Here is a 9,531-nt window from a genome sequence, read left to right on the forward strand (position 1 = left end):
TAAGCTAATTGGCAAATGCACTGCCCTATCGGATTGTGGCATTTGTGCTAATAATGGAGCTTCTAAGCCTCTCTGCGTCCTGCCTCGGGGTCGTTTCACCCCAGCCACTGGATGCAGTCAGGAGCCCGCATTGGCTGTCCCCGCCCGGGAGGAATGCGAGAGGCGGAGGCTGCGCTTGTGCGCGTGTGACAGGGCCTGAGAGCGTGCTGGTCCATGTAGTCAGGCTGGGCTCTGTCAGTGGGGTCCTCACGGCAGGGACGAGGAAGGGGCTTGCCTGCTTCCCTGCGGTGCCAGAATGTTCTGTTGCTGAGCCATTGCTGTGGTTTCGGTTTCACTGTAATACTACTGTTGGGGACATCTGTGCTTCTAATCTTCATTTTTCTTTACCTCCTGAGGGTAAATGGCTGGGAGTGGGATTACGTCTCAATACATCATTTCCAAATTGCTTTTAAGCGAGTTTCAAGTTCAGGACCACAGGCGCCGGTGCTGAGCAGGCGCTCACACACACACACCGGGGCAACCCCAGTAGGGCACCCAGGAAGGGCAGCTAGCTCAGTTTTGTTTACTTAGAGCCATTGAAAATTTGGGGGCCATGCCCTCTTTGGGGAGTTGCTAGTTTGTATCCTTTGTTCTTTTTTTTTTTTTTTTAAGCCTTAAGCCTTTCCTTTTGCTTTGCATGTGCTCTGCAGAGTGATGTTGACCCTGTGGGCCATATTTACTGAAGACCTCTCCAGCCTGCCTCCTGGTTTACCCTGGTGGTTCTGTAGTTGGAGGTGCCTTCGTCCTCCCGTGGTCCTGATTGCTGCTTAGACAGGAACTCCTCCCCGCTCTCCTAGCTCTGCCCTGGCGGGGGGGTTGGGTTGCTTTGGGGCTGCCGGTGAACTGGAGAAAAATCTTCCCCAGTTTCTCAAGCTCAGGGAATCTATCCTCGAGAAAAATCTTCCCCAGTTTCTCAAGCTCAGGGAAAACCAGAATCTCTTGTTCGATTTAATATTTCATTTGGTGTCTCCTGTCACACCACATGAGGCTGCAAAGATACCGTGAGGCCACTTCTTTCTGTACCTGTCTGTCAGGCTTCCCTGGTGCTGTGGCACCATCGGCCCAGCGCCCCCCGGGGGTCTGGCTGCCTCCCCCGCCCCGGACCCTCCCACACCTAGTACACTTTAATTCAAGTCTTCCCCTTATGGTTAGTTTATGGTTCTTTACTACACATCCAGTTCTTCTACATTAGGGTCTGTTGGTTAGAAGGGACTTTCTGTCTGATCTGTTTCTGTGCTGCAGATCATTCTATCTGCTTTTCAAAAATCTCCTGAATTTTTTTCCTCTTTGTTTCAAGTCTTGGTTTTGTTTGTTAGTTTGGTTTTTAAGTAACTCTGAGAGGGAGGTGTTGTACTTTTCCTCATACAGCACTGTTTTCATTAAAATTCTTTTTAGTTTTCAGAATCTACCTGCGGCTATGTCCACTCACATGTAGGCTGGGTTCTTGGGAATGGGGCCTCTGTGAGCTCTGGAGCCAGCCTGGGTCTGGTTGGGTTAGCATGGGCAGACCTCGGGGCCAGGTGAGCTGGGTGGGAAAACATGGTTTTGCTAGCTCGGCCAGTCGTCTTGCACGCACTGGGTCCCTTGTGGGTGCGCTCAGATACTAAAGTGGTAATAAAACTGTCACTATTGGAGATGACAGTTGTCTTAGGCCTTTCCAAATAAAAAATATTGTTGTGTTCTACAGTAGATCCTCAGATCAGGAATTTCAGTAAAGTCAGAACATAAACCGGTAACTATTCACTTTAACCAAAAGCAAGAACCCGTAGACATTAAAACAACCTCTTTTATCCTCCTTGGAGTCAAAGTGAAGTATACTTGCTAAGAATGCACATTAAGTCAAAGTTGTGTTCCTAGCTTTCTCTTCCAAACTCCTGCCGTATTTGAGTAGGAGTGCTGTGTTACTGTGGTAGAAACACCAGAGATGTTCTCAAACCAAGTCTGGCACAGGTCTTTCCGGAATCTGTGATTCGCAGCTGCTCGGTGGTTTCTGAGCATTGGATTGGGGGGCCCAGCTTGGGGAGGTAGCACGTGGCCAGCAGTCCGTGTCCTGGGGCTGACTCTCAGAAGCCTCCTCCTTTTCAGGGGCTCTGTGTTCACCCCAGCTTTGTTCACATGAAGGAGGACTGGCGTCCCCTTGCCACCATCTTTGTGCTGCCGAGCCAGAGGTAGCAGCAGGCAATGGTGCTGGTCCGCGCACCCCGACCGAAAGCGGTTGAGCAGTGGGCACCTGCGCCCTCTGTGACACTTGGGGCCTCCTGAGTTCCTGGAGCGAGTTGGGCCATGACGGGAGAGGCCTGGGCAAGGCACGCAGATGCCCTCAGCAAGTTTGTTTTGAGTGGAGGAGCTTGGGGAGAATTTTTATCCCTGACTCACGTGAGCGTCTCATTCTTGTTTTCTTCTTTTTATAGGCACCAGTTTGTAGAAAATAACTTAATACTAAAGATGGGTCCCGTAGATAAGCGAAAGGTAAGTCCGACTCTCTCTGCATCTCCCCGAGGGTCTGTCTCCCCTCAGCCACGTCGGGGTCTGGTCTTCCGCCGCAGGCTCCGGCTGATCCTTGCTGTGCATGTGTCCTTGGTCTTGGTTCCCTTTCTCTGAAAGATCATGTCTAGATCTGACGGCCAAGGAAGACTTGAGCCACTGGGGGAAGCTGTTTGAAACCACACAGGAAGGCTGTGGTAAAATAGAAATACAGCCTCTCGTTCTGGCTTGGGGTTTTGATATCCTATCAAGTCGTCTCTTACTTCATTAGAGTTGTTTTTGAAAGTTGTTATTTGTTTCATGGATTAGTTGTGTCAAAAATATCAGACTCCACAAACACTCTGCCAACGTGGGCCCTTCTGAGTTCAGGCCCCAGGCCTCCGTTCCTGGCCATGCTGCACACGCCGCCCTGGTCGGTGCCAGCAGTGGGGAGCCCCACCCCCACCCCATGGAGCAGAGGGCACAGGGGGCGCCCTGACTGTCCCTGGCAGGCTCGGTGGAGCAGGCTCGGTTTTGCTTGCCGGTGGGAGACACACCCAAGTGGGGCTGTTGGAATCCAGCTCGCAAAGGCCAGGCAGGCTGGGCGCTTCGTTCTCCCTGCCCCTCTGTGACCTGAGAGGCCAGGTTCCAGGCGAGTGGACAGAGGGCTGGCGCTGGTCCCGAACCCCAGGCTGCTGTGATGGCCAGGCCTCTGAGGCCGCGGTAGGTGCTGCCCGCTCCAACTTCTGAGCCCTGACGAGCAGGGTCTTTTCATTTTGCATCAGGGCTTGTTTGCACGACGACGACAGTTACTGCTCACAGAAGGGCCACACTTGTATTATGTGGATCCTGTCAACAAAGTCCTCAAAGGCGAAATTCCATGGTCGCAAGAACTCCGACCAGAGGCCAAGAACTTTAAAACCTTCTTTGTGCACACGGTGAGTTTGTCTGTATGGGTTCTCCTTTGCAGGGCAGTTGTCTCCCCCTTTTCTCGTGTCCCAGGGGCCCCACGCTCCCAGCTCAGCTGCGAGCTGGGTCCCCCAGGCCCCTGTGCTTGTTTGTCAGGGTGGGGGTGACCTAAGGGAACTGTAGGTCTTTGCCCGCATGTGTGATGTCTGCACATATGCACAGGGAAAACCCATGCTCGTGTGCCTCCAAGTGTACCCTCCGTGGCTGCAGTAGGGTGCTGCTCTCGGTGGCACCCCCTCAGCATCGTTAAACGGTTTCTGTCTCCACAGCCGAACAGGACGTATTACCTGATGGACCCAAGTGGGAATGCTCACAAATGGTGCAAAAAGATCCAGGAAGTGTGGAGACACAGATACCAGAGCCACCCGGATGCCGCCGTGCAGTGACAGGTCTGCGGCTGCCACAGTCGCTGCCAGGACACTTGCCCCAGCGCGGCTCACCGCCCTCCGGGACGCTTCCAGACCACCTGCCAGCCATCTCAAGGGGGACGCAGACGGCAGAACCTTGCAGCTTTTTTATTTAAAAGAAAAGAAGAAAAAAATACCCAACCACACAAAGAACAAAACCAATAACGAAAAGGAATTCAGGGTCGCTTTGCTTGCTCTCTGTGCTCTGTGGAGGTTCCCCAAGCTCTCCTTGTCTTGGGGACCCAGCGCCGTGCACGTCCACCTGATTCCCGCCCGGGCGAGTGGAACAGACTCGAGTCACCAGCTCTGCTGCACCACACGCCCTGGTCATGCACCGGCCGGTCCTCCTGTGGCCGAGGGGATGGGGTGTGTGTCTGGGCTCTTCTTGCCCCTAGGTTATCACAGAACCCGTCGGCAGGGAGCCATGCACGCCTCTGCCAGGGTGGCTTCGATCTCTGGCGGGTGGGAGGGTTCCTGGCTTTGGTCTGTGTACTTCTTTTCTTGTGTCCCTTACTTGATGCCCCTTTGCCCTGCCAGGGCCCCTGCTTGCCTTCTTGCATCGCTCTGGCTGTGAGCACTCCATGGCTTGTGTTCGTTGGGCAGGCTCCAGGTGTGGAGATGTGGAGCGGGCTGTCGGGGTGTGCTATGGAGCCGCTGCTGAGGTTGGAGGGTGCCAGCAGGCCGTTCGCATTGAACGTCCCTCTGAGCGGGGTTGGCCCTGTGGAGCTCGAAAGAAGCACAGGTCTGAAAAGAGCACCCAGTTGCGCCAGGAGACAGGGAAGGCTGTGCCCTGCTCTGGGCACGAGGCCAGGGCAGCAGGGCAGACTGGGCCTGGCGTCCCCCACGTGGGGGAGTGCTGCCTGATGAGCCCCTCCTGAGAGTTTGGTCCGAGGGTGGAACATGCAGGCCCCCCGGCGCAGTTTGCTAGGGCTGAGGGTCTCTGGGCACCAGCCGTCTCCCAGCTGTGACACGCACCCCTTTCGTGGTGAGGGAACATTCTTGTAGCCTGACTTCCAGCACGTTCACATCTCCACAGTGAAAGTCTGAAAGCCTTCTCATGCTGCCAGGTCATTTATCCCCATCAAGATGTGGACCTTGCCAGGAAGAAAATGTTGCTCACCTTGCATGAGGGGTAGGAACACCACACTGGAGTCTGAGCGCCCAGCCTGCTCGCCCCCTGTGCTTTCAGCCTGCCTGCCTCTCTCTTTTCAGAGGCAGCACAGTGCTGCATACCTACCGCAGGGGGTCCACGATTTACTGCTCCTTTGATTTCTTTGCTGCTGCTCCCTGGACAGAGAAAGCCTGTGGGCCTGGTGGGGCTCGGAGCTCCTCTCCCTGCCCGTGTCCCTTGAGGGCAGTCCGCAGCCCCAGGTGGGCGCGGTAGAGGCACCGCTGCCTGCAGGCTGCTCACAGACTCATATCTGTCCCCAGGGGATGAACAACTTTGCCGTTTCCTGGAGACTTTCACGAAGGCACCAGTAGAAGGCTCACACAGGAGAGGTCCCCCCGACCACTCTGCCTCCATCTCCTGTCTTGAACAAAGCATCCGTCACCCCGTGTTGACGAGTGGTCCAAATCGGAGAAAAGATGTCTTTCTCAAATGGGTTTAGTGATATGAGTGGCCCTTGTGTCAACCCGGTGAGGGGAGTGTGTGGCTGTGGAGCTGCCCCTGCTGGGCCGGACAGGGGGCCGGACAGGAGCGGAGGTGGGGCGGGGAGTACCGGCGGCTTCCTTTTGGGTCTTGTGCACTGCTCTATGAGAGCTGCGCGTGCATGAGTGAGCGAGGGTGCGTGTGCGCGCGTGCCCATGCCGGGGCGGGTGCCAAGCTGTGGGGGGCGTGCCTGCCCTTGGGGCACCCAGGGGAGTGGGATGCTGCCGGGGCCAGGGTCATAGGTCACGCTTCCCTCTTCTCGCTTTTGAAGAGGCTTGCCTGTGTTCACCTGCTTTTCAAAAATTAAGTCTCTCTGGGCCTTCAGGAATGTAATTTCCAGCTTACTCCCCATGTTGATCATTTAACCTTTCTTAGAACACCCGCGTCTGTGGGCGTGCTGTTTGGAGAGTTGGGGGCTGCTCTTGCACAGTGTTCTTCCTTGGGTCCGGTTATGGGGAAACGAGCAGGGCTGGCGTTTGGCTCTCACAAGAGCGCTCGGCTGGGCTGCTCCGGGAGAGACGCAGCGTCTGCTGCATTCCTCTCTGGACAGCGCCACTACCTCCTGGGCTTCACCCGCCAGCTCCATCTTAACCTCCGGGACCAGAGAATGAGGGGTTCAGGGTTCAGCTCGCGGCTGACAGAGTTGAAGTGACTGCCCTTGCCTGAGCCAGTGACAGCTGAGCCCTTCTCCCTTCGCCACCTTTCTCCTCTCAGAGCCTTCTTCCCCCCTTCTCTTTTTTTTTTTTAAGGCACATACATGTTCTTTTCCTACCCTGTGCTTGTCCATGTCGGCTTTCGTTGTATGCAGCTTGTCCTTAGAGTGCCTGTCCCCGGTGCAGGTGCCTTGCCTTCTAAGATGTGGGCATGGCTGTCAATCGAGTATGTACCAGACATACATGGAAGTACAGGTGATTTATCCACACTGAGAAAGAAAGTGTTCTGTTGACTAGATTCAGGAGCCATGTGTCTTAGTGAGGGCCAGGAGAAGGTTCAGTGCCAACCACATAGCCGGCACGTAGAGCTGGTCCCATACCATGTGGCCTCGCCGGGCATGGAGGGGAGGGGGTGGGGCTGTGGCCTCCACAGGCTCAGGTGGCCCACTGCGCCTTGTCCCTCTCTGGGAACTCCAGGAAGCCAGGCTTGGGTGGGGCTGTTTCCTTCCCTCTTTCTGTGGACCTGACCAGGACAGTGGGCGATGGGTCGTGTAGCAGGTGGCCCCGTGAGGTGCACAAAGGCACTGCACCTGCTGTTCTGAACCTTGGCTCTCAGGAGTGTGTTACAGACCTGCTTTGCGGGAGATGCCTCTCGCGGCTGTGCCGGAGCTGGTGGGCCCCGCATGTTCTCCAGGCCCCTACTGCCGCCCTTTGGTATTTGTGGCTGGGGCCTGTAGGCATTGCAGGAGTTGCCCCGTGGCACAAACTCACCGAGGGCCAGGTGCCAGCCCAGGGGCTCCAGGTGGTTCTGTACTTTCTTAAAACATTTGCTTTCTGAGAACATCAACTGTAGGCTTACCACCCAGAAGAGACCACTGTGAACATTTTGGTGTATAACCCCCCCACCCCCCATGCACATATTTGTTTGCTTTTTAAACTAAAGTGGGAACATGAAACACACACTGTTCTGCATCTAGCTTGTTTCACTTGATAATTTATCTTAGGCATTTTTCCACATCATGAACAATGATTAAAAACATTGTTTTTAGTGATTGTAGAGCTTAATATGGTTATCAGTTTTATCGTAACTTATCTGACCATTTTCCTGTTATAAAACATTTAGATGGTTTCTGGTTTTTCACTATTTAAATAATGCTGTGATGAATACCCTCGTAAATCTTTGATTTTGACTCTGATCGCCCCCCACCCTTGGTTCCTAGAAGTAGTGTTTTGGGGTCACAAAGAGTTTGTTTTAAAGGTGGTATTAGTCTCTCTTCCTGTCTTCATCTGAGGCTTAGATGCTCAGAGTTCCAGCACACAACCTCCTCAGTTGTCCTACAGATTCTGGACAAATCAGTTTCTGCTAAGGTGTGTGTTCCAAAGAATGTTTTAATAAGACTGCTCTTTTTTTTTTCCCCCACAATGCTAAAATATCATTTATTGCAGTCCGTTTGTGACAGATTTTTCCAAAAATGCATTTCCTTATTTTCATTGACAGAATCTGGTTATGCTTGCATGTTAGTTACCTTCCCATCCCTGCTGCTGTGGCTTTCACATGCTTGGTGATATTTTCAGAAGCTTGTACTTTGTGTCCACAATGGTACTGAATTTGCATCTGCACAGGCAGCAGAGATAAAAAGTGTTGAACTGACCTTGCCACATGCATAGTGGATGATTTGTAATTAAGTGTGTGTAGACTCTGAAAATACATTGGGCCATTTGGAATCAGTAAAAGAGCAAAATCTCTAATTGAGAAAGAGACCATGTAGGCAGTTGGGTTTAACATAAGGTTATTTGCCCCTATGCTCTTCAAATGGTGGCACTCAGTAGGAAGGTCTTAGCAGTTAGTAGAGCGCAGTGGCCAGGCCTTTTCACTGTAGAGGGTGATTGTCCTGGCCCACGTGGCTTTCGGGACTCCTCCCCTGTCCTCCCTCACAGTGTTGCAGGTTGTCTGGCTGTCTTCAAACCCAGAACACCCAATTTGGTTTCATTCCTGATTTCTCCACTTTAGTTTGGGGTCCATTGATTCTGAGAGGAGAGGTGCGTGAGAGATTTTTTAGGTGCTGTGCTCAGTGTCACTTGAGTCTGCCAGAGATTTTTGGCTGGATTGTGGAGAATTGGACTTCCTGCCCTCCTCTGACACCCCAGGTCCCCTGTCCCCTGTCCGGTCCACAGACAGGGTGCTCACTCCCCAGACCGCAGAGGTTGCAGCCGCTTGCCAGAATATGATGCAGGTACTATTCTTAGAGATGTCGCCATGTGCATTTTTCCACATTGTTTCTTTTCATCCAAAGCTCACATGAGCTGACAGTGACTCAGGTGGGTGTGGCCCTTCCCACTTAGGCAGCCTATATGGCAAGTGCCCTAAATCAGGGCAGGAGTCACTTCCAGAGCTTCTGAGGGGGGCAGGCTGCTGGCCCAAGGTTGTGGAGTTGCAAATCAGGCTGCCTGTGGAGAACTGGTTTGGGGAAGGAGCTGTTCCAGCCAAGAGCAGTTTTATCTGTAGCTCGGACAGCTGTGATGGGCAACTGAACTAGCCTACATGTATACCTGAATTTTCCCCAGAACCCACTTCTTCAGTGTGAAGAGACACCAAACTTCGCGAACAGAGAACTTTTTACAAAAGGCAGACCTTTTTTTAGCGTGTGATCCACCCTAGTCCCAACCAATCTGGCGGAATGATTTTTGAATAGGGGTCGTTTTGCTGGTGAAAAGCCTCTCTATCCTTATCAGAAGTTTGATTGGACATTGACAAAAATAAATTTTTGCATTATTTAGAACTGCTGTAGCTGTTCCTTAACACAAAATCGGATGAATCAATAGTATGTTAGCTGTCTTTCAGGTTGGTGGCAGTCAGTTAGAACATGTGTAAAATTCTCTACCTGGTCTGTAGCTGTAACTGTGATGTACAGGCAAAGCAAAAATTTAAAACTTATGAAAACAAATAATGCAATGATATTAGGATATACACTTTTGTATTTTTATTCTTATATAAGGTTATTTGCTGGCTATTGTTGGCCTCTAGTTCAGTCTGTGTTATTTAAAATCTAATATATGAATTATTTGGATTGAATTCATGTTCGGGGCCACGTTGTTGTATGTATTGATGTACAGCCTTGAATGTGAATAATTATTGTAAACTATATTTTACAACTTTTTTTCTGGCTTTATTATATAAATTTTCTATTTGGTCAATGATTTAATCATATAATTTAATGAATCTGTTTCTTCTCTTTTTTTCAAATACTTGTGCTTTAGATGTAGTTACTGGATGATGAATTTTCCACGTATGCTCGGTAGTCTTGTAATAAAAAGCATGTAGAGTGTAGACGCTCGCTGGCCTAACTCT

At 51.8% G+C, this 9,531-nt stretch overlaps 1 protein-coding gene across 4 annotated transcripts in view; it reads left to right on the forward strand.

Moving 5' to 3' along the window:
- PDPK1 (3-phosphoinositide dependent protein kinase 1) overlaps window positions 1-9,510 on the forward strand; it is a 79,347-nt gene extending 69,837 nt beyond the window's left edge. For all 4 annotated transcript variants that reach the window (XM_035022021.1, XM_035022018.1, XM_035022019.1 and 1 more), the window contains 3 exons: window positions 2,451-2,508; window positions 3,288-3,440; window positions 3,741-9,510. In XM_035022021.1, the coding sequence (XP_034877912.1) occupies window positions 2,451-2,508; window positions 3,288-3,440; window positions 3,741-3,857 (328 nt within the window). In that variant the 3' untranslated portion in view covers window positions 3,858-9,510. The remainder of the gene's footprint in view (window positions 1-2,450; window positions 2,509-3,287; window positions 3,441-3,740) is intronic.
- The last annotated feature ends 21 nt before the right edge of the window (window positions 9,511-9,531 follow it).

Source organism: Mirounga leonina, unplaced genomic scaffold (assembly GCF_011800145.1).
Source record: "Mirounga leonina isolate KUSES-001 unplaced genomic scaffold, KU_Mleo_1.0 Mir_175, whole genome shotgun sequence".
Taxonomy (NCBI): Eukaryota; Metazoa; Chordata; class Mammalia; order Carnivora; family Phocidae; genus Mirounga; species Mirounga leonina.